This window comes from Delphinapterus leucas, chromosome 10 (assembly GCF_059928025.1).
Source record: "Delphinapterus leucas isolate spDelLeu-1000000601 "Yukka" chromosome 10, BTC_Dleu_Yukka2, whole genome shotgun sequence".
NCBI lineage: Eukaryota > Metazoa > Chordata > Mammalia > Artiodactyla > Monodontidae > Delphinapterus > Delphinapterus leucas.
The window spans coordinates 29,788,799-29,814,285 of NC_143138.1; the positions used below are offsets into that span (position 1 = coordinate 29,788,799).

Here is a 25,487-nt window from a genome sequence, read left to right on the forward strand (position 1 = left end):
GTTTCCATCATCAAGACCACTTGCTGCAAACTCCAATATCAAACATCAAAAGCTGCATTACAGTGGACTTAGACCAGTGTCTAAAATTTTCACATGTATCTCTATCTTCCTCCATGTAACCAAAGATATATGTATGTATAACTGATCATCAGAATTAGAAATCAGTAATTGCCTACGTTGGAAAATAGAAATGATCCATCTAGGAAAGGGATTTTCTCACCATTGATTATACGATGTATATGTCTTCTCTCTAATATGGTAATATGGTTGTAGGATTATTTTTAATGACCCAAGCTCTCATTAAAGCAGATCTCCAAACATGACTTGGAACCATTTTTCTGTTACAGAATTATACCGTTCCTTCTGGTGACTTGTTGATGTTGTCTCCATTTTGGCTGCATAGAAATCCAAAGTATTTTCCTGAACCTGACCTGTTCAAGCCTGTAAGTTGTCTCTTTCAGTATACATTGTCCTTGGATTTCCGCCAGGAGTATGAATTCATAAATTAACTAGGGCTATATCATTAAGCAGCCATATTTCTCCGGTAACTAAGGCTACAAATCACAGACTAGATCTGTAATATAGATGTCATAACATTTACAAATCAGATAGAAAAGTTTTTGGAATAAGCTTCACCAACTTTAAAATACATTTTTGACTGAAACCAGCAGGACATGTTAAAAGTAAATATGCTTGGTTCTGATAGAAGCCATATTAAAATATGCTTGGTTCCGATAGAAGCCATATTAAAATATGCTTGGTTCCGATAGAAGCCATATTAAAATATGCTTGGTTCCGATAGAAGCCATATTAAAATATGCTTGGTTCCGATAGAAGCCATATTAAAATATGCTTGGTTCCGATAGAAGCCATATTAAAATATGCTTGGTTCCGATAGAAGCCATATTAAAATATGCTTGGTTCCGATAGAAGCCATATTTCATGTTCTTTAGACAATTGCTTCTGTTACTGGTTTCCAAGGAGTACGAAACTAAAAATGAACCAAATTAAAACTGTGTTCTGCTATTTCTTAGAACTGGGGAGTTACAGGGCTAAACAAACTCTTAAGAGGTCATTTTCCATTCTCTGCCTTTAGGTAAAACTGTCAGAAATGGCATCCAGATGAATGAATTCTGCAGACCAAGCTTTCTCCAACAGGGAGGGCTGTCAGTGTCTCATTACTAAGTTTATTACCAAGGGCAATTTTATGATGGAGCCTGAGGCCTTATTATAAATATTCTTCCTCTTCTGAGGTCAATTCTGTGGTTGATTTACATTATCATTTACATTTACCACTTATCAAAGTTCTTTTTAAACCTTTTTATTTATTAGTTCCCATTCCAAAAACATAATTGTGGCTGATATTAATAACAGGTTGGAAAAAATTACCAACAACCCTGCAACTTTATATGCAAGGATTAGCTGTACAAGATCATTTTTAGCCTAGAGAAATAAAGTTAAGCTTATTTATATAAGACTGATTTAGAAAAAAAATGCTTTCTTCCCACAGGAACGTTGGAAAAAGGCAAATTTAGAGAAGCATGCTTTCTTGGACTGCTTCATGGCATTTGGGAGTGGGAAGTACCAGTGTCCTGGAAGGTCAGTGCGACAGCTGGGGCACATTTATCCAGAAAGTCTGCAGAAAGACGAGGGCTTGGAGGGGGAAAGCTTTGGTTTAGTCCCTCTTTTCTCTATTATCAAAACTACAGGGAAATCTAGGAGACCACATTCTGTTTGATTGGCCCTCACATTGTGCGATGTCTTTGTGGGAATGTCTGCAGTGGCTTCTGATAGGAGACCTTGTGAGAATAAAATATTATAGTTGCAGCTGCCAGATGAAAGCTGGGTTTGTGTTTCAAATGCTCAGCTTTCCTATAAGGATAATTTGAAGTGGTTTGAGTTCTACCTTTTTTAAAGACATAGATAGAAGAATAATATTTCTTGAACAACATTAGCACAGACATTTGCTGGGATTACAGAACATCTTTCACTTCGAGCATGACAGCAGCTTACCGGGTGGTTTTGCTTTATTGAGTTAGTTTGGTTCTATAAAAAGTTGCCTTTGATATCTTTTTGAGTTAAATTAATATGGCACCCAGGCCTCCTCTTCAATGTGATGCCCTGTTCTAGTGCAAATTATTTACTGTTTATTTATTCAAAAAGAAACCTTTCTGAACATCTCACCTGTGCCAGGCCCTCTGCTAGGCATAGGGATAGAGCACTGAGGAAGAGGGACATGGTCCCTGACCTCATAAAACTTACAGCCTACATTAAATAAATCCCATTTCCTTGTTGGTGATGGTTCTGTTGGAGAAATGTTGGTACCTATTTGTAACAAAATCTCACTCAGTGAACATACAAATCCTTTAAAAATTCTATATTCGAAATATTGTAGTTTCTTAAGGCAATTGTCTTTGTTGTTTGAACATAATTACCAATCCATATTTGCAATTGTGACTTAATAGCATCCGTTCAACTCCTCCTTTGTTTTATGTTTCATAATGTCAACTTGCTTTTCATAATTGACACCTCCCCCAAAATGGTTTTAATTACCCTTAGCCAACCATGGAAATTCTATCTTCCTTCTTAGAAGTTATTCTAGAAGCTGAGGGCTAAGCAGATTTGTGCCTGGTGTTTCCCTGGGGACAACTATTCGTCCTGGAGTAGGTCCTTGACTTAAACTGGCCAATCAGACTGAAAGGAGAGACTTTCTTCTTTCACGGTTAGGAAAGTATATACTGTCCTCTCCCACTGGGAGTGAACAAGCAAGCAGGTAGGTAGCTCCAGTTGTTGCTAAGAGCAAGTTCAAGAGGAATAAGCTTTAGGGTGGTTTGGAGTCTGTGGACACAGAGTAGAGATATGTGAAGAGCTTGGTCCGTGAGATGTCACGTGCCACTGAATCATCAGTTTTGAGGAGCTACTCTACTTCCTGTTATGTTAGATAATAAATGCTTTTATTAATAATATATATTACATATATATGTAATAAATGTTCACTTATTTTTAAGGCAACTTGAGTTGGAGGTTTCATTGGTTAGATCTGAAAGCATGCTGACATACCCACCAAAAAACTCCAAAGTTAACATTATAATTGAGTGTCAGATACTTTAAGGGAATAGTATAACCAACAAAAACAAACAATAACTACAAAAACCCATCATGCTCACCCTTTCTCATATCATTTTTACTTTAGAAAAGCAGTTCTTTTTTTTTAAATTTATTTATTTATTTGTTTTTATTTTTGGCTGCATTGGGTCTTCGTTGCTGCCCGCGGGCTTTCTCTAGCTGTGGCGAGCGGAGGCCACTCCTCCTTGCGGTGCATGGGTCTCTCATTGCGGTGGCCTCTCTTGTTGCAGAACACGGGCTCTAGGCGCACGGGCTTCAGTAGTTGTGGCTCCCGGGCTCCAGAGCGCAGGCTCAGTAGTTGTGGCACATGGGCTTAGTTGCTCCGCAGCATGTGGGATCTTCCCGGGCAGGGATCGAACACGTGTCCCTCATTGGCAGGCGGATTCCTAAACCACTGTGCCACCAGGGAAGCCCAGAAAAGCAGTTCTTAAACCAATAATACATTTATTATTTTTGTCACCAATATCAATGTTGTAAGAGTAGGTCTTCTAAAAATGTTAGGTATTACTTTTTTTCAGGTCCCTTTATATATATTCCCAGTTGTAACTAAAGAGTTTACTATAAGCATCTTTGAAATTGAGCTAGAAGTATTTTAGACCAAGAACTGAAATGCTTTGCAATGAAGCATGTAGTATGGGCCAATGGTCAAGGATTAACTGATGACTATGGTTTCTAAGAGGGGCTGTTATGACATTACTGTGATATCTTTTGAGGCTGACAGACATTTGCTTGAGTTTGACAGTAATGGGTACAAAAGAGGGGACCATGATATTTCACCTCAATCAATAGTATATTATTTATACAGAAACTATACATTTTTCAATGTACCGAGCTTATACTATATGTAAGGCAGTGTCCTGGGTACTGCAGAAGCTTTGGGCAAGAGTAAGACATGTTCTCAGCCCTCAGCCCTGTGAGAAGGCGAGGAGGATACCATATCGAGTTCATAAATAACTGCAAGGAACGCAGGGTGAGAGATGGCCAAGCATCACGCTGTGGGGGTTCAAGAGAGAGGGTGTATCTGGTCAGGGTGATCTTAGATGATTTTCTTGGGAGAGAGGCCTTTGGAGGGTTGGATGAACTTCCAGACTGAGGGAACAGTGATCGAGGGGTCATTTAGTACAGGGATATGTAGGTTAGGGGTTATGGTTTTACTGTTATTGAGACCAGATTACAAGTAGTAGCAAGAAGACAGACTCAAAAGGGACATTGGCCCAACCGGGAAGGCCCTTTACTACCCAGGTACACAGCTCACAGGCACTAATGAAGTATTAAAACGTTTTGGGTAGAGCAGGCTAGAGTGGGGCATGCTGACGTTCCGTGTGAGAGATATGGAGTGGTGCAATCTACCAGATTTGGAAGAGGATTAGAAACAGTGACCAGGCGAGATGTAGGATTTGAGGAATGCTGTAGCTTTGAATCTAGGTGGCTGGAAGAGATGGTAGAAATAGAGAAATTAGGAACAGGAGCAATTTGGGGGACAAGATATTAAGTTTTCCTTTGAAAACTTTTGAGTGTGAAGTGCAGCAAAATATATATCATATAACCAGAATCTACAGATTAAATATGAATATTGAATAAATATGACTTAATTTTTAAAAACCTACTTAATGTAGTTTTCCATTAAGCTTCTATTTTTTAATAGTCCATAATTTTCCTGCTACTTATTTTAAACAGCCAACTCATGAAACATGTTTTTAAAAAAACAGACAAAACAGAAGATTGTTCAAGAGGGTGAATGACTTCATGTGGACAACATATGCCAAGATAGATCTTTGCACTAGAAAGTTAATCCCACAAACCCTTAGTATAATCCCTAGAAAATTGCACCCATTCTTAGTTTGTGTACCTCAAGCCAATTTATTTTCTCATGTACCAAATACTCAGTGACTCAGAGAAAGTTGCCTGGGAAGTAGATGGCAACCAAAGTTTGTCAAGAAAACAGTCTTGTGGCCTTGCAGCTGTCGCCCCTTGGTGTTCAGGCCACTGAGGCAGTCCGAGAGCCCCTCTCCCAAGTGAACACTAAATAAGAACCCAGTGCTGCCATCACCTGCCAACCAGAAAGCAGAATGGAAGACCTAGAGTTCCTCCTCAGAATGATGGGAGTTCAGAAAATATATGTGGAGGGTGAGCCCCTTGCTAGGCGCTTCCCTGTCGTGGAAGGGACCCCTTCCCAGGAAATCTACTGCTGGAGAAGTCCAGTGATTTTGCAGAAAAACAAACAGGAGAAAGCACGCGAACTACTAGACTTTACCAGCCACGGTAGTGTGGGAAATGAAGAGTGGACATTCTCCTCTTAACTGTGAACTTAGATGGAGGAATAGGACAGGGGATTTCCAGTGGGCGCCTCTGAGAGTTGATGATCTTAGCAGAAAGGGATGTGCTTGCCATCCCCACCCCCTGGAATGCACACCAAAGCCAATAGCCCTGATTTTCCTTGGTTCCCATCCCTGCAAGAGGATCCCAGTTGGCTGTATCATTGCGCTAACTGGTATGGGTTAAATTCCAATGTAAAACAATAGCCCTCATCTTTGGCAAGATAACCCCCTTACAAAGGCATATGCTTGGATGAGAAAAGGGTGTAATAAGAGGAAGGCTGCAGTACTTGAGACATGGAAATGAGGCATGGATTCCTCGGGGATAAAAACTCTGATTTCTACTTTTTTGTGTGTTTGGGTTCTTCATGTATCCTAGGGCAGTACAAGTCATAAAGTCATGAACTAATCTGGAATTACTCATGAAAATCACATTGCTGTTGGAAAATTAATTCAAACCTAGGTCAGGCTGATAGTAGGTTAGTAGTACTATTATTCAACCCACCAAGTATCTCTTGAGAACCTAGTGTGAATATGATTTCCTTCATTCAGTAAATATTTACCAATTGTATGCTATATGTCAGGGTAGAGTTCTAGGAGCTACCTTGGAAAACAAAATAATGGATGAAGTCCCTTCCCTCAAGGAGCTTATAATCTAACTCAAGACACCTTATTAAACACTAGGGAGAGTCAAAGACACATAACATTCCTGAGTTGCTTATAATGCAGTTGGAGAGATGAGGCATAGCAGCGTGCAAAACAAGCTCTACTTAATAGCAGGAGACGGCGCTTGAGAAATGCCAGAGGACGCATCTATATCATAATTGCCGTAGGAACTCAGAGGGAAGGGCACTGGAAAAGGCTTTATGGACTAGATGAGAATAATTAGTAAACAGCACAAAAGAAAGCATACCTTCCTGAAAGGCAGTGGTATCAAACGTTGAGGGTGCTCGCAGGAATGTAATGTACCTATGTGTTAGTGGTAGCAAGGCAACTCTATATTTGGGGTTTGTGAAGCTCTGAGTACGGTAGTTTCTATATGTTTATTATATTAACGATGATGTAATTTTAATAAGTGTGCCTTATTCAGTAAAACATCTTTGCGCAACCTTGTATTTGAGAAGCATTATACTTAGAGGTAGCTGAATGCTCTAGAGGAGTGAGTAACACCAGTCCCTCTGGATTTCATGAGAAGTTACGAATTCAATTCATTCTGAGGAATTTGTTACATAAACAAATGCATCCCCTCAACTCCCGTTGGTAAATGGAACGGAATGAACTGGATTTACTAACATAATATTGCCCTAACATTTTCACTATGGCCATGCACACGTCCTGGAGGGGATGTGAAAAGGGTCGAGAGTGGGAAGAGCGGATGTAGTTAACTCCAAGGCTGAGCGAGGCTGCCAGGTCCTTTATTAACTTCTAGCCATGCTTCTCTCTCCTTTCTGCTTTACTGAGGGGCAGTGACTCACTCAAAGGAGCACAGAAACCATTGGTGAAATCGCAGTCATTACTTTCCCAGCCATTTCATTCTGACACTTCATTATGAGGCTAAGGTTTAAGTCTGTCAAGAACAGAAGCAGCAAATTCCAGAGTGACTTTTTTAAAATTTATTTTTTATACAGCAGGTTCTTATTAGTTATCTGTTTTATACATATTCGTGTGTATATGTCAATCCCAGTCTCCCAATTCATCCGACCACCATCACCCGCCCACCCCCGCTTTCCCCCTTTGGTGTCCATACGTTTGTTCTCTACATCTGCCTTGCAAACCAGAGTGATTTTTGATACTTAGGCCAAAGTGCTTCTAAAATAAAACATGTTCATTCCTGCTCCAAAAATGGCAGAAAGGACCCTCTTTTCCTTTATTTACCAAATAGATCGCTAGCCTCTCAGTCGTGCACAGGACACCTGCACAGGATTTGTAGCTGGTGGAGAGGAAAAAAGGGCACTTTGGGCTGGGTATCTCCCCACCACTTTTTTTTTTTTCTCATGGGCTTTCTCCCCTCATCAGACTGAGTTACCGCTCTTTGATAAGTTTGGTCTCTTTGTTTTTCAGAAAGAAGTTTCAGCTCCTAGGAAAAGAGGACTGGCATTAACACTGTGCTATATCACAGTTGCCCATGGGTTATTATCTCTCCATCGTTAATGTCTTCTTCTTCCTTGCTAATTGCCCTGATTTTCATTTGGAGATTCGTGGGATGCTGAGGTGCTGATTCTGCCCCCAGCTCTATAGGAGTGAAGCACTGTTCCCTAAGCCAATTCTCACATCCCGTCCCTAACCCTCCCTCCCTTCCCATAGTGACTGATTCTACTCTTGCCTTGTGTTTTAAGCATTACAGTTAACTACCAAGTGAAAGTTTCTGTTGAGACTTCTGGGTCAGAAATAATCACTCCCTGTAGGATGTGAATAATGAAGCGCTTGGCCCCGGAAACTGTCGGCAGCTATTCTGAGACGATAAAAGCAGGATGAAGTTGGTACCATAGAGCAGAGCAGCAGAGGCGAACTGGCTTCGTGGTAACATCGTTGAGCCATTGGAGTGATCTCTGCCTGAGGCCAGCACAGCTCTAGGTGTTTCAGGTACATAAGTCGATACAGTCCCTTCAATACAGAAGCCAGTCTAATGGGGTTTTCTGTCACTTGCAACCAAAAGCGTCCTAAGTAATAGATAATTTCCTTAAATGCAAAAGCTTTCTTTCAAGATCTGTTGAACTCCATGAAATATTGTATTAACATATACTAACCACATCAGTTAATAGCTTTCTAAATAGCTTGGGCTTTGTAAGGGGGTGGAGTTTCATTTACTCTGGGTATATCACCAAAGTAAACAAAAACAAATGTCACATCTTAAATTTTTCCTCCTGGAGGGTCTGGAATTTAAGATATAGCACAAGATCAATTCTATTTGGTGCGTAATTCATCTTAATGAAGGCAGTAATGTTCCTTTGACCTCTTCTTGAATAAGAAGCTTTAGAAAGAGGTATCCAGTGTCTAGCTCATAGTTCATACATAGGGGAGTTTTTCTTCTAGGAGGATAACCGTTAAAATAATCCTGCCTGCCCCTCTGAAAAGCAGTGACCTCAGAGACAGTACTCCCACTAGGACGTGATTCTCATCTCCCCAGTGAAACAGAAAATGGTGTCTCAAGTCAAGAAGCCCTGAGGTCCTCCAGACCTTTCCTCTTTGCTTCCTCAACTGCTTTCTCTCCAACTTGTCCTCCTTCTAAATATGTCCCATTCCCTTCTCTTCTCTTTCTCACATCTTTTCTTCTTTTCCTGTTCTTCCAGTTTACCCTAATCCGGTTCTTATTTTATTCTGGATTTGCTTCCCTGTGCTCACTCTTCCAGATTTTGCCCACACCATCATTCCCAATCAAACGTTTGGTGCCCCGGCCATAAAGTTTCCTGTGTAGCTGAGGTATTCTCGGTAATTTTAATTTTGTGTGCTAAAACTAAAGGTTTGATAAACTACATCTTTTAACATATTTTTTCCCTTTCTGCTTGTCAAGTGCCTCTAGATCAGTGATTCTAAAGTATGATCCCCAGACCACCAGTAATAACATTACATGGAAACTTGTAAAAAATGCAAATTGGGCTGCCCTTCCCCAGAACTACTAAGTCAGAAAAACTCTGGGCGTTGACCAAGCAACTTGCGTTTGAACAAGTTTTTCCATGTGATTCTGATGCATGCTAAAGTGTGAGAAACACTGGTCTAGATTATTTTGCCTCCTGTCTTATAGGCTTTTATTTTCCTATATGATTTCTTAAAGGGGATGAGGTTGTGGGAAAAGTACTTCCCCTTTAACGTGAATAGCCATGCTTCAATGAAGGATGCCTGTGAAAGTATGTCTGTATGCTGCCTTCTCTGAATTCCAGGGCAAGACCATTCTATTTTCATAAGCTGCAGCTGGTAGCAACTAGGAATATACTTCAGAGCCCCTGCTCCTGGTAACAGTGGCAGTTTTCCAGCCCATGCTGGCACTGCCCTCGATGATGTCTAGTAGGAAAAAAAGAGAGAGATTTTCTTTTAAAAAGGGATTCAGTCTCAAAATCCAGACATCTAATACTAAAGTCCTTACTTACCGCTAACCCTAGCATTCCTCCTGTACTCTCGGTTTCTCTTCCATGTCTCACTGATCTCCTAGGCCTGGGCTTCTGGAGCCCCCTTTGCTCCTCCCTCTTCTCGGCCTGCCCCCAGGTGTCTACTCCCACCTCCTAAACCAGGTCGTCATGCCCCAGGTGATGTCATCATTTTCTTACCCTTCCCCCAGCTGTATTATCTCTTCTTTCAATCCATCTCACTCACTACATACAGATGGATTTTCCTTAAATAATTAGCTCTAATTGTCACTTTCTTGTTAAGACTCTGGCACCACTGCCTGCCAGCCAAACTCATCAGCCTAGGACTCCAGACTCTCCAAAAATTTGACACAAATACATCTTTCTGCACATCTGGGAATGCCCACCCCAGAGGGTCTACCAGTTGTCCCCTGACTACCGTGCCCATTCCTCCACTCACTCTTACTCTGTACTGGGTCTGGAATGCCCCTACTCAGCATGTCTACTTATTGAAGCCTGTCCTTCCATCCAGGTCTAGCTCAGGTGTCACCTCCACATAGAGTTGGTCAACTCTGGGTTACACTGCTTGCTCCAGACCCCAAATCTCCAAAGCCCTTCTGTTTCCACATTTATCTTACATTGTTACCTTTCCCATCTCTCCGTGTGCATTACTAGCAATGTGAGGGTAGAGTCCAGGTTTTGTAGGACTTTGTGTTCTGTGTAGCTTGAACATTTATTTACAAATGGGGAAAACACACAAGTACTCAGCATTTAAGGAATTTCCAACATGTTTACATTTTAATGAGCTTTATTTGTAGATGTGTAATGTTCTTGTAAGTGTAAAAGATACATATTATAAATAATATGCCTCATTATTTTCACTGTTTTGACATTAGAAGTATTAAGAAAACATTCCTAGCATGAACATAGCTCAGCTTGCTTCTGAGGCGCTTTTGTAAAAATACGGATTTATGAGGCTCATTTTCTTTGGAGTAACGGAGCTTTTAATGTCACAGTTATGTATGTGTTAGTCCCTGATGTTTTAGACATCGAACAAAATTCAGTAACATGGTAAAGGCTTGAAAGCACAATTTATTTTTTGCCATTGCAAAAAAATTAACTTTATTTAGTGGATAATTTAGGTAATTCTGCTAGAATATCCAAATATTTGGGTTTGGAGAAAATAAGAGTTTTAGTACATATTACTTTATTATCTGTATTATTAACTCATCTTACTTTTTTTAACCAGAATATCAAAATGTTTAGAAATGATAGTAAATGTAATATTAATATTTATACTATTTCAATAACTAATACTAATTTAATAACTGAACTAACTTAACTCTCAAAAATAAAAGAAGAAAAATACTAAAGCCTCACAATGCACACAGTATTAGTTGGTCAAAAGCCTGAACTATAGTTTTACCTTAAAGGAAATTCAGTTTTATGATTTTTAAGAACATCACAGGGACTAAAGTTAGTTAAGGAAATGCTTACAGGTTCTAGTGGAAAACTATTTTAATGAACTGATAAACATTAGCTCTATTTCTAATCAAAACATGCGTAATGTCTCTAAAATAGTTCAACTTGTGCTCTTAAATAGCTTAGGAACTATTTCTTGTTTACATGACTTATTTGCGTGATAGAGGAAATATTCATTGAGGGCCTCTTACGTAAAATAATGCTTAAAGAACCTTCATTTTCACATATAAGTATAATTTTTCAGTACAATTTATTCACAAGGTCTGTTGTATTTTCAGGGTCAAAGTCCCAACACTGTCACACGACATACTCAAGCCCCTCGATGAGCCAGTTCCTCGTTTCTTCCTGCTCGGTCCACTCCATTTCTCATCACCTCACCTTCTACAGGGAGTAGACAACTTGCAGGCCCCTAGGCATTCCAGGGCCCCTTCCAAGTCTGTGCCTTGGTTACCCTCTGACTGGAGGGACTTCTTCCCGGGAACGGCCCCACCTACCCTGCCAAATGGGTCCATTGTCCTTATCGCCGCAGTGCCTCTCCTCCAGGGACTGGAGAGGAAGGATGCCAGCCACCTTTTCCCCAGGGGGCTGAGTTCAGAGAAGTACTCCCGTCATGGCAAGCTAAAGTTAGAGAAGGGCTGAAAACAGAGTTCTAAGAAAACAGGATTTGTTAGGATAAAGGAGAACCTTTATCCAAAAACTGTTTTATAATTCACAAATGCAAAATTAGCAAGCATTTTTCTAGTGCTGCCAGGTAACCGCTGAATATCGGGAAGTCACTGCTTATTCTACCAAACACAAAATGTCAGTTTAGTGAGCTCATCTAATTTACTTCTAGGAAGGGTGCTAAGGACTGAGAAGGATTGGCTGTTTTATGCAAGCGGGAATGTTAATGTTTCATATTACACGTGGGTACTCGTTGCCACCTTTCCCGTTAGATACGGAATTCGCGGCCTCCATGAAACGCTTTCTTCCCAGGGCTTTGGAGATAATCACTCTCTTTTCATTATCCTACCCCTTTGGCTACTTCTTCTCAGGCTCCTTTGCTCATCTTCCTCACATTTCTAACCTCCAAATTTTGGACTGCCCCAGGGCTCTCTCCTCAGATTTCTTATTTTTTTCTATTTAACTTGCTCCCTAAGTGACTTCATCCTATCCCTTGGCTTTAAATAATTGTCTGAATAGTGATGACTCTGTATTTATATCTCTTGTACCTCCAGCCCTGACTGAATCCCCACCCAAACACCAGGCTCATCCCCAACCTCCACTCAACATCTCCACTGGATGTCTCCAAGGCACTTGTCTATAGCCAGCAACACTGAACAGGTCCAAAAGTGAGCTCCGCAAGTGCTCTTCCTTCGGCCTTCCCCACTGCTATATCCTTGCGTTTCCTCAGGCCAAAAACTTGGAGTCGTCCTTGACTCTTTATGTTTTCCACACCTGTCACGCAAACCATCAGCCATCCTACAAAGTATATACAGACGCCAACCATGACTCTTCCGTCATCCTGGTCCGAGTCACCATCTTCCACTGCCTGGAAGATTATAATGGCTTCCTAATCAGCCTTCTAGCAGCACGTTATATTTTATTCTCAATGTAGCAGCCAAGTGATCCTTTTTAAAACTTAAGTCAGATTTGTTTAAAACTGTCTAATGGCTTGTCTCACAGAACAAAATGAAGTCTTTAATGTGCCCATAAGGTTAAGGTGATAGTCAGTCATTCTGTAGAGAATCTGAAGAACAAACATTTGGATATATCTTAAGGAAATTGGACATGGTGTGCCCATCGCGGGCTGCTTTGAAAAGCTCAAGTCCCAAGGACAACCATCATGGCCAGAAGTGGACATCCTAATTTGTTAGAAGTGTGACAGAAACTTAGTTGTGAGAGATTCTGAACCTCCAAATTAGCAAAATTGCTTTTTCTTGGAATCGCTGCTAACTTTGATCTGAATCAATAAAGACTGGGATGTTGTATTTCATGGACCTTGACACTCAGTTGGAATGAATTATCTTTAGCATTTCTAAGTAGGTAGGATTAAATTTACGTCACAAATATTCGTGAAGAATTGATCTGGTATCCAAGTAGGTCCTAACAACACCTGGAGTGGTCCAGATTTCATCTGAAGTAAAATATAGGCAAGATGTTTCAAGAATACCAGCGGGAAGCAAATCTAATTATCTGATATGAATAGCAGATCATTCATGTTCATTCATTCACTCATGCAATCAACAAACATTGAGGATTCAATGATAAATAAGACATGGTTCCTGCTTTTGTGAAGACGGTAGTCTATAAGGGGAGACAGACATGAAAACAATTAACTGTAATAGAGTGGGCTTGTAGGATAAGGGTGTTAGTTGAGGGATGTTACAAGTGCCACAGAAACATAGAAAAGGATGGAAAGGTAAGGAAATTGAATCTGCTTTATGGAGGCATCACCTTCCATCATCTATTCAGTCAACATTATTAGGCACCAGCAGAGCCCTCTGCACTGTGTTAAGGCCTAAAAATATAACCCCAGGAGAGGGATGGCCAATAAGCAATCACAGTTCAGTGCAATAGATACAAAGGCTGAAATGTGCACTGGGAGCCGTGGAATGGAGAGGAAGGACACCTCAGCCCAGAAGCAAGAGACCAGGGAATGCCTGCAGTGGAAACTGAGCCTCAGGCAGGGGAAGGGCTTGCAACAGAGAACATAGCCATTCAGGGAACTCAGGTATGCGGTGTGGCAAGAGCATGGGTTTCAAGGAGGAGCTTTGGGGGAAAGGAGTCTGGAGAAATAGGGAGGGAGCAGATCTTCAAGGGCTGGTGGTGGTCCCTGTGGCATTTGGAAGGAAATGAGAAGCATTGACAGGTGGTATGTGTGTAAAATGAGGAAACAGTGATAGATTTCTGTTTTAGAGAGTTTACTCTAGTGGGAGAGTGAAGGATAGAGTGGAGATAAGTGACACTGGAAACAAAGCAACCAATCTGGAAACCCAGGTGATTCAGGAATCCAGGACATAAATAGATGACGAAGACCTGCCCTGGGGAGCAGTGGATGGACTGGAGATAGGGCATAAGGAGAGGGACCGGGGAAACATTTGGAAGATAAAACACCTCGGTGCCTAACTGGGCAGGAAGGGGAATGGAGAGGATTCCGTCTGTGATGAGGAACAGTTCTCTGATGTTGGACTAATCGTACTTATTAGGGGCCATTCCCCCTAAAATGGTTTGCCTTCCCTAAAGAGAGCTCAAAACAACCCACTGGCATGCCAGGAGATGTAGCAGAATTCCATTTACACTTTTCTCGGTTTTTAAATTTCTATGTATATGTGTCTACAAAGTCGACAATAAACTAGTACGGTTGTATGCTATACAATCTATAAATAAATGATTCTCAATATATTGTAGAGTATGCTCAAACATTTTATTATGAGAGGTGTATGATCAAAAAACTTGGAGACTGAGTGCAAGATTACAAAAGGAAAATATTTGGTAGTTATGGGGAATTTTAGGTGCCTACAGAACATTTAGGCAGTAATTTCCAGTGGGCAATAAGGGTCTAGATCAGACAGGACTGTCCAATGGAGCTTTCTGTGATCATAGAAAAGTTCTAAATACGTACTGTTCAGTATGGCGGCCGGTAACCACTTACGGCCATTGAGCACTTAAAATGTGGTGAGTGCAACTGAGGAACTGAAATGTTTTATTTTGATAAATTTAAATTTATTTAAATAACAGCCGCATGTAGCTACTGGTTACCATATTAGAAAGGACAGATATAAAACTTAGGAGAGAGACCTGGGATCTCATTCATTAAGTGCTTCCACTGGCTAAGCATTTTACATACATTTTAAAGCAATGTGATCATCCCAACTACCCTTCTTTACTCTATCCTTTTAATAGTAAAAGTTTATATTGCAAAGAAGAGCACATTTGCTGTGAAATATGTGTAATTTATAGATATTCTTTACTGGTAGATATTTATGCATCTTTTACAACCAAGCACCAATTTTATTTTCTTTTTCTTTCAGGTGGCTGGCTCTGTTGGAGATTCAAATATTTATTATTTTAATATTGTATTATTATGACTGTAGTCTTCTAGACCCATTGCCAAGACAGGTAAGTGTTTTCAGAATTTTGAATAGCATGACTTTCAAATTTGATATAAACTCTAACTCTTTGGTTTTCATTACTGGGGATGAGCTGACTGATTTCCTCACTTAGACTCATCTTAACAGATGATCTCTGCAGACTGAGAAGATACTCCCTTAATTCCAGGTCAATTCTATGTGCCCCATTATCACAAGACCAGGACCTAATAGTAGCATTTCCACCACTTAGTGTTAGGAGCTCCTCAATGAATTTACCAGTTTTAACCCTTTTCCCAGGGTAAAATAGACATGGCCTTGATGTTGGGCTTGTTTCCCTAGAAAGGCATGTCTCTGGGTCCAAAAGTGAACCGTGAGTTTTGGAGGCAAGTCAGAACCCTTAGTCCATTTGGAAAGCAATGGCACAAAGGAGATTAACCCACAGTAGAAACAGTGAACATAAATGAAAAGGCCATGACCTTTTCTGACCTCTGACCATTGGATATCTCAATCATTTAACTCCTCTCTGTTGCTATAGTTCTGTTCTCTTAGACCAATGGCCCTCAAACTGGTGTGAGCATCAGAATTACCTGGGATGGGGGGTTGTTAGAACATGGAATCCTGGGCCCTAGCCCTAGAGTTCTTGATGAGTATATCTAGGGAGGGGCTTGAGAATTTCTATTTCTGACAAGCTCTGGGTACCGCTGATGCCTCACTTTGAGGACCACTGTCCTAGGAAACAAGGGAAAGTTCCATTTAATTCCAAATGTTTGGAAGTCCCTTTGAAAACTCTGGATAAAAAGGTGTTATTTAAACTGAGTGTGAAGTGGAGAAATTAAGTATTGCAATCTCAGGGCTATTCACGTAGCATTTTGTGCTATGATTTACTCTTGATTATTAAGGGCTAATATATGGAGGGATAAACTCTTGGGTGACATTTCAGTAGAAATTCTGTAAATGTATAAATGACACAGAAAATATTATATTACTCACAAGTATGCACATTTCAGCACTTTGCCTTGATTTCTTTTACTCTTCTATTTTGAGTGCAAGCAACAGCGATAAAGAGCTCTCAAAATCTGATGATGAAAGGGAAATCAAAACACCCTTCACAAAGGTTTTCCACTGAGTACAGTTTTGTTGGCAAAATGAAGATTGAGGCCAGGATTTACAGGCACCAAATACTAGTTTCTCATCCTCCGAGTTAGATGTCACAGTTTTGCCCACGACTGACTCAGCATCTAACTATTTTCCCACCAGCAAGAAGACACAGGAATGCCTTTTCACATTAGAAGGATGTCATTTGTCAAAACCATGTGACACCGAACTCTGGAGATCAGTCATTTTGACCAGATCCTTAGGCAGGATTTTTCCCAGCACTTTCTTCCTAGCTAGGGATTCTATTAGTTGTATCTATTATACTTTTTTGAATTTTAATTTTAATTAAAAAAAATTTTTTTTGAAGATATTCGCCATGTATTTCTTCTTTAGGTCTTTCTTTTTTTTAAGTAATTATTTTTATATTTATTTTTGGCTGTGTTGGGTCTTCGTTTCTGTGCGAGGGCTTTCTCTAGTTGCGGCAAGCAGGGGCCACTCTTCATCACGGTGCGTGGGCCTCTCACTATCGCGGCCTCTCTTGTTGAGGAGCACAGTCTCCAGACGCGCAGGCTCAGTAGTTGTGGCTCACGGGCCTAGTTGCTCCACGGCATGTGGGATCTTCCCGGACCAGGGCTCGAACCCGTGTCCCCTGCATTGGCAGGCAGATTCTCAACCACTGCGCCACCAGGGAAGCCCCTATACTTTTTTTTAAAAACATACATCCTATTTCTGTTTTGACCCAACTAAGAACATTTTTCAAAGAAATGTTACCTCAGTTTGTAAAAAATACAAGTCTAAGAGAATTCTCATCTCAAAGGGCATTTCATTTCACAGTTTCTATTTTAGAAAGATCAATTAAAATTATTTAATTATTGGACTTATGTTACCAAGTTGTGAAAGCAGGTGATCAAAAAATACAGGAAATGACCTTCCAATTACCAAGCTCTTGTAGGAGGGGGATGGGTTGCCAGGGCGTGTTCCAGACACTCTGTTGTCAAGTGCAGGGAAATCACAGGGCTTGGAAACCAGCTCCCCCAAAGGAATATACTTGCCACAAGAGCAAAAATCAAAGGCTAACATCCCCGTGATTTTACTTTTGTAACAGTGTTTTACTTTACCTCAAACGGTGTGAAGAAAGTAATTTAATCTTAGTTCTCTCCCAATAAGAACCAAACAATAAGGAAACATTACAAAACTTTCCAGGATCCGTGATTGGTCAGCCACGTCCAGTTGCTGGCAATGGGGACTACTACTCCAGTTGGAGCATTCATAAGAAGACCCACTTCAATTCTCTCTCAAAAGCAAGCACATTTTTTGCCAACACAGTGGGGTTTTATTTGGTTGATTGGTTTTGCTCTGCTTTACCTTTGGGGGTAGGGGCATGGATTCGTAGAAAATCTCACAAAACCTATGGATCCCCTTTCTAGAAAAGTACACACCTCTTCATACACACAAAATTGTGACTGCAATTTCAGAGAGTCCGTGGTAGTTCTGCAACTCATTCTGTCAACTGTCCTAAGAATCCCCTTGGGGAGGAGCCCTTTCTTTCAAACTGATGACAAAAAAACAGATGATCTAAATTGGATTGCCCTCCTCCTTCCTCACTCTTCCCCCAACCCTCAGGGCTGACAGAACAGGTTCCTTTTCTTATTCAAGCTCCTAAGCTTCAACAACCTCTTTATATTGGATTGGCCAAATAGATTGTTCGGGTTTTTCCGTAAGATGTTACCGAGCAAAACCGAGTAAACTTTTTGGTCAACCCTATATTCTTTGCAATGAACCGACCTCCCCTCACCCCCCCCCCCCACATTCACCCTTTGTTCATAACTAAGACATAACATAACGTATCAGAACATCTGGAACCACAAAAGATCCTTATGGAAAATTGTGATCTTAGGTCCCCTGTAATAGTGGATCGCACCACCAAAACACCATGTTGTCTTATGAACATCTATAACATGTGGCATAGAGGTCTCACCCAGCGATTATACATGAAGTGTCACAGATTGGGGGCCAGGAATGTAGAAAGAGCTTTTATTAAAGGGTATCCTCTTTATCCGGATATAAAGTGAAAGGTGGGTGGCAGGCCCATAGCACTGGGGTGTGTGAAACTGTGAAGAGACTGCTATTAGAATAAGGGAATTGCCTCCTTTGCTGTCCCTTGAATAGAAGGCTAAAATTGATGCTTGCCATGGAGAACTCATCAAGCAAAACCTTCCAGTCTTCCAAACCTAAACTCTGTACGTTTCAGGAACAATCACATTGAATAAACCTTAGGTCCAAACTGTTGGCTTATGTCCCTTAACTTCTATATTTTCTGCATTTCTGCTTTTAGAGTTCTCTCCATTTGGTGGGTGTCCAGCAGCCGGAAGGACAATGCCGAATTCAATTTAAACAAAGAAAATGACGTCTGCTGGGCCTAAGGAGGGCCAAGGCCTTCTGGAGGAGTGACTGCCCCCCATCCTCTAGCCTGGCAGCACCTAGACCTGAGTTTGACTGAAACCTATCACTTAATTTTGTTTAAGGATTTAGTTCAAGACAGTGTCCAGATGGGATGTGTGTTTGGTATCTCAAGAGTAGACCAAGAATCTGACATCACTCTATATCTATTGATATAGAGACCCCAATACAGGGTTTATAGAAAATGTTTCCATGATCCAAAAAGAGGCATGAAAATTTTACTATATTAAATTTACTGTGAAGACGACATACTTAAACTTCTATTTTGCAAAAGGCTAAAAGTCTTAGACCCTAAAAAGTATTAAATAATGATTTCTGGAAATTTTCTATTTTTCTTAATATGATTCTTAACTCTAGCAACTGAAATTCTTAAACCGCTATTAACATAACTTTATTAAACATGTCTAACACTAAAAGTATGAATAATATGATAGCTTTCTAACACCTGTGAGGTCAGGGATCATGTCTGACACTCATTTCTACACTCAACTATGCCTAGGACAGCACCTTCTCTATAGGACGTATTCAATACATGTATGTCGATTGGTGTACTGATTTGTATTTTAGTTACGATAAAAGCACTCCTTTGACTCAAGGTGTTTGTAATTGTAGTTTGAGATAATATTTTTCCTAATTTATAGAAACTCAAATGATGTGTCAAGGCAAATAACAACATTTCAATCTATTACTTAAGACTTTTGCCTGAAATACTTACTATGAAATCCAGAAAAGAAATCCTATCATGTTCAGGGAAAATATATGATACTAATAACAGCATGATCGGTGATGTCATGATTTGTCCTCTAACAGTCAGTGAAATGCCGCCTGCCTCCTTGATTTCACAATAAGTAAGTTTTGGAGTGCATGTTGTCCTCTGGATTATTTGCTCCCCTGTGCGAGAATTATCTGGCGGGGTTGATAACGATTGCTTAGTCATCTATTTCCTACCAACGAGCAGATGACTCCCTAGGAGAAAATTAAGTGCTTTGGAATGCATTAACTCTCCGGGACTAATACAGTGATTTTGAAGCTTAGCTAGCAGTTTACAGCATAGCTTAGCAGGCGCGGAGGTCTGGAGACTGAAGGGGCTAAAGAAAGCAGTTTAGAATCCACAGGAGATCTGAGAACGGCAGACAACTACCTGGCGGGTTCTTCTAAATATGGCAGGTGTGTTCCCAGGGAAGGCTTGTCCTCCTCCAAGCAGCTGAGGCCCACAGCCATACACTGTATTTGCAAATAATAAACACTTGAGCTGAATTTGCAGACCCTCAGGGCAGTGTTTATCTCCTTATTATTGCTTGGTAAGGATGAACCTTAGCTGACAAGTTCATGCACTTTAAAAAAACAGTGCAGATGCAGGAGGTGTACTGACCTTTGAAATGATACCTGGTGAGATGAATATACTTGGAGGTCCCTATTTCTTTTTATCTCCCTAGCCTGGGTTTCTATATTATGTATATTAATATAATGTATATTCATATATATATGTAAAAATACATACATTGGTATACATTTATATGTGTTAACTTGAGTTTTCCAGAAAGCGGAGTCTGAGACAGACTTGAGTGCAGTGCAGACAGTTGACTTGAGACGTGCTCCCAGGCAGCAGAAATAAGGGATCGGAAAGAATACACCGTAATTGAGTTACGTTATCAAGGTAGATGTCCTAGCCCCTATTTCAGAGGACAAGCAATGAGGGGTGGGGGGACCACGTTCAAGTGTGGGCACGTGAGGGGTGGCTGGAGTGCTGGTTAGGTGATGAGCATGGAATTCTCAGTGTAGTTTTGATCATGTTTTAATACAAATGTGAGATCACCTATATGCAGGACATCCTTGTGCAGGTAGCCATCACAGCATGTGTAATAATTAATAGCAACCCTCTTTCTTCTCTTGTCCCCCAACAGGCAGGGGCACAAATTATAACTTCATTTTTACCTGGCAGCCTGAAACAAGGAAGAGTTCACGTATTTACTGACAGAATTGCAGAACTAAATGGTGGTACCCTTGGAAACTTGTAATTAAAGCAGGAAATGGGGAAGGAGGGGCCGTTAAAACTTAAATTAGGAAGTCACCTGCTGAAACTTAAGTGTAAGCATTTAGTCAGAGTTTCGTACTCATTAAAAGGCACGTCCTTTCAAGATTTTAATGTGGAAAAAAAAGCAAGTGTCTTAGTCTATTCAGGCTACTGTAACAAACTACCATAGACTGGGTGGCTTATAAACCACCGAAATTTATTTCTCACAGTTCTGAAGGTGGGGAAGACCAAGATCAAGGTGCCAGTATGGTTGAGTTCTACTAAGACCCTCTTCCTGGTATAGTCAGTAATTTCTCTCCCTCTTCCTGGTATAGTCAGTAATTTCTCTATGTCCTCACGTGGTGGAAGGGGTGAGGGGGTCTCTTATAAAAGTAACCATCCCATTCATGAGGGCTCCACCCTCATGACCTAATCGACTCCAAAAGGCCCCACCTCCTAAACCATCAACTTTGGGAGGATTCCACATGTGAACTTGGGGAAGGCACAAACATTCAGACCATAGCAGGAAGTAATCCTCCACAGTTGCTTAACTTCCTAAGTAGTATAGTAGAAGTCTAGCTATATATCTTGCTCTGAAGGAGGGCCCTGGACAGCACTTGGAAATGCAGATGAATCCTGCTCTTGGGGGCCCCCCATCTCTTGATGAAGCAGCCAGGAGCCCGGGATTGTCTCTGTGAGCATCCACACAGGAGTGGACCATGACACCTGGCTTTCATCAGCATAGCATCTTTTGTTTTCAAAACGTTTTTAGAATAAATGTCTCCATATTTCTCCATTAATGTTGGGTTTGGGTAATTAAAATGAACTTATTAGAGTTTTGTTGTTAGTTTTTAAATCTTATTTCTTGGTATTTTAATTAATGGCTATGGGTGGTTACTGACAAGGGTACAACTTCTATAAACTATTTATTTTCCTGATAAGATGCCTATTACATTCTAGAAACCAATAATGTGAGCTTCTATCACTTGAGCAATTACTGTGAGTCAGGCACTTTGCTAAGCCCATTTCACTCACCCACTTTTATTCTCACAATAATCCAGTGTGTCAGGGTGGTTTCTATTATTATCATCCCTGTTTTACAAATGACAGAAATCGAGCTTGGAGAGACTGGGTGACATACTTCAGGTCACCTAGCTAGGAAGTGGCAGAGGCAGGATTTGAACCCAGGGAGCCTGGCCCCAAAGCACGTCCTCATAACACTAAATAGTGCTACATCCTTCTTAAAGAGAAAATTGTTACCCACAAGAGACAGCACCATTGACTTTGTTGTCATCATAATCTACACTCTGGGTTCTCTCTTAAGTCTTAGGGAAAAAGTGGCTAATTTGTTGTATAACCTACATTACAAATGGAAAAGGACTCCTGTTGTATGCCAGTTTCCTTCCTCCTCAGCTTCCTTCTCTGGAAGCCCCCAAATACCCCCGATCCTTGTGAGAATTATGCAATAGACCAGCCTAGGATGAGACCTAGCAGATGTGAGAGGGGGGGCATTCACTCTTTGAAGAAAAATAGCTGATAAAAATGCATCTTTTTAGTGAGGGCATATAAATGTAAATGTTGAACAAATGTTATAAATTCTAGCGCTATATTCTAGCATGCACTGTCTATTCACAGCAATTAGCTTTTTTTTTTTTTTTTTTTGAGCAGTGTTTTACTTTGTTCCTTCACAAAAATAGCCCTGGTCATTAGAGACCCAGTAGGCCATTGAGTAAGGAATGTATATGGATTTTTCTCTTCTGGCAGAGACAGGAACTAGATGAAATCTGAACAGTCTTAGTTCAAGCTTTGTCTTCAGGTGACTTGGAATTTGCAGAAGAAATAACCTTTGGGGAAGGTTATTAACTCATGTAAGAGACTTGAACAATTATTTTGAAAAGCACTTAAGGGAAGGGGAGTGATGTTTACTTCAGATGCCTGTAGACTCCCCTTTGATTTTTTATTGCTGTCGTTGCTGGAGGGGAACGTTAGAATGATAATACAGAAGGAGAGAGATCAGCCTAACATCCTGTCTTTGCTGCTTAAGAAGCTGAAATCCAAGTGGGAGAAATGTCACGTTATGTGCACTTGTTCGATGTTCCATGGCTAGCGAAGACAACCCTCTGGGTGAGATGGTTTAAATGAATGATTCTTTGAAGACAGAAAAAATGGAACAAATGAGTAAATTTCCAACTTCTTTTGGCAGCAAAACTTTTCTTCCTACAACACATTAGTTTATAGATCTCCAGGACAAAACAGATTAAAGCTGATAGATCCAACTCAGCATTTAGTTGAGTATACTTCATTGTTTGCAGAATGCATTACACACCTCCGCAGAGCCCTAGGGGTCAAAGAAGCACATATTGAAAAACACTGAACTAGATAAACCTTGAATGTTAGGTGCTTCCCCAAATTTCGCAGTGCCTTGACAGTTTCACGGGGTCATGTGACCAATTTGGGCCAATGGGATATAAGTAGAATGATGAGTGGCAGTTCCAAGCTGAAGAAGGACATCAGGATATATATTGTCTTTACTTCCCTCTTCCCCTGATGTTGCGATGGAGGAGACATGCAGCAACAAGAAGGCAGAGCCTCCATCAGCCTAAGACCCTGAGTGTCAGTGAGGAGGAGAGAGCCCTTCCCATTGTCTGCACTGGCTGTTCAGCGTGAGCAAGAGACATGGATGTTTGCTACCACAGCATAAACTAGCCTATCCGAACAATCTCAGAAATGGAATTCTCTAGTTCCTGTTCTTTTTTTTTTGCTTTTAGCCTTCTTTAATCTCATATCTTTCAGAGGAATACACAGTTCCAGCGTGCTGCATTCCAGCTCAAGGGTGGCAGTGGATTATACTAAACTGACTTCACGGATATGCTATGCAGTAACATTTTTTATGGTCGTAACACTGCAGTCAAAATTATATTTTGGCTGCTGTCCTTTATTTTCTGAGCAATCAATTGGCTTATTAAATAGAAAAGGGTTCCCACACAAAATAATTTCTAAGTGAGTCACGTAGGTTATTAACTCGTGTAAGAGATGTTAATAACAACCAGTTTATGTTGAGCACCTACTGTGTAAGAGGTAATTATAGGGAATAGAGCGTAGAGGTTCAGTATAGAAAATCTGATATCCAATAACTTGCATTCAAAATCCAACTCCACTATTTTCTGATTGTGAGGCTTTTTGCAAGTTACTCCTCTCCTTAAGCCTCGGGACTACAGTGAAGCAAATAAGGCCCACTCTTTAAGGTTGCTATGGCTTGAATTAGTACTCCAATACAAAGTCGAGCCATGGTAAGTACAGACCAAGTAACATAATATTATTGATTGGGTGACTTTAACCAACTCTATCATCAAGACTGAAATTTTCTTTCTGTTTTATAAAAAAAGTCTTATTAGATCACTAATAATTTCTTATGCAAAAGTATAAGAACAGGAAAAATACTTAGTTCTATTAGAATATGTTGCTCGATTGAATGGTAATCAGGAATATTATTTTAAATTGCTCTCTCCCTTCATTTAATCACCTCAATATGAAATGTTTGTCTAAAAGCAACCAGGGATTTATTCTTTCCCCTTCAATCTGTTAACCAGCCATTGTGTATTTAATTAATTTGATTCATGGATTGCATTAAATATTTTCCATCACATCTAATGTAATATTCCTTATCTGTTCATTAACACATGAGTCTAACCATAGCAGAACTAACTAGTTTAACAGAGATTATTTTCTTCCACTTTTAAAAGTAAAGAAAATAGCAATTCAAAACTGGAACAAATCCAGTTGATGTCCAAAGCTCTCTGAAGTAGGAGATAGGTAGGAAACTATTGTATAAAAGAAAGAATAATGGTTGTACTGTGGGAAGATACAAGTTCAAATTCTAGCTTTGTCCTTCAGTTTCATATAATAATGAGCAAATCAGTTCAGATCTTTGAGCTTCAGTTTCTTCACAAGTTAAACATCATACTGTACTCTTAATTCAGAAGACTATGTGTGGGACAGCTGGATTTTCACATGCAAAAGAATAAAGATGGACCCCTATCTCACACCATATACAAAAATAAGCTCAAAATGGAGCAAAGAACTAACTATAAGATCTAGAAAATTCCTAGAAAACATAGGTATAAATCTTCATTACCTTGGAGTAGGCAATGTTTTCTTAGATATGACACTAGAGGCACATACAACAGGATAAACTGGACATCGTCAAAATTAAAAACATCTTTGCCTCAAAGGACACCATCAAGAAAGTGAAAAGTGTGCTATGTGTGCTGTGCTATGGTGTGAATATGTGTGTCCATTCCCCCACCCAAATTCATAGGTTAAAAACCTAATGCCCAAGGTGATGATATTAGGAGGTGGGGCTTTGGGGACGTAATTAGCTTCAGGAGGGCAGAGCCCTTGTGAATGAGATTAGTGCCCTTTATAAAGTGCCTCTTATAAAAGAGGCTCCAGAGAGCTCCCTCACCACCTTCCACCATGTGAGGACACAGGGAGAAGTCAGCCATGTGCCATCCAGAGGACAGCCGTACTGGCACTCTGATCTCAGACTTCCAGCCTCCAGAACTGTGAGAGATAAATTTCTGTTGTTTATAAACCACTCAACTTATAGTATTTTGTTCTAGCGACCAAATGGACTAATACAAGATCAGAGAAAATTCTGCAAATCATACATCTGAATGGGGACTTGTACGTAGAATACATAAGAACTATTCCAACTCAAGAATAAAAAGATGACCCATTTTAAAAGTGAGCAAATTATCTGAATAGACAGTTCTCTGATGAAGACATAAAAATAGCCAATAATTACATAAAAAGATACTCAACATAACTGTCAGAGGAATGTAAATCAAAATAAAAATGA

At 40.3% G+C, this 25,487-nt stretch overlaps 1 protein-coding gene across 1 annotated transcript in view; it reads left to right on the top strand.

Moving 5' to 3' along the window:
* The window catches only part of CYP39A1 (cytochrome P450 family 39 subfamily A member 1), a 74,098-nt gene extending 49,749 nt beyond the window's left edge, over positions 1 to 24,349 (top strand). Inside the window, exons 9-12 of the mRNA XM_022582055.2 lie at positions 348 to 443; positions 1,511 to 1,599; positions 14,998 to 15,085; positions 18,488 to 24,349. Of these exons, the coding sequence (XP_022437763.1) occupies positions 348 to 443; positions 1,511 to 1,599; positions 14,998 to 15,085; positions 18,488 to 18,559 (345 nt within the window). The 3' untranslated portion in view covers positions 18,560 to 24,349. The remainder of the gene's footprint in view (positions 1 to 347; positions 444 to 1,510; positions 1,600 to 14,997; positions 15,086 to 18,487) is intronic.
* The last annotated feature ends 1,138 nt before the right edge of the window (positions 24,350 to 25,487 follow it).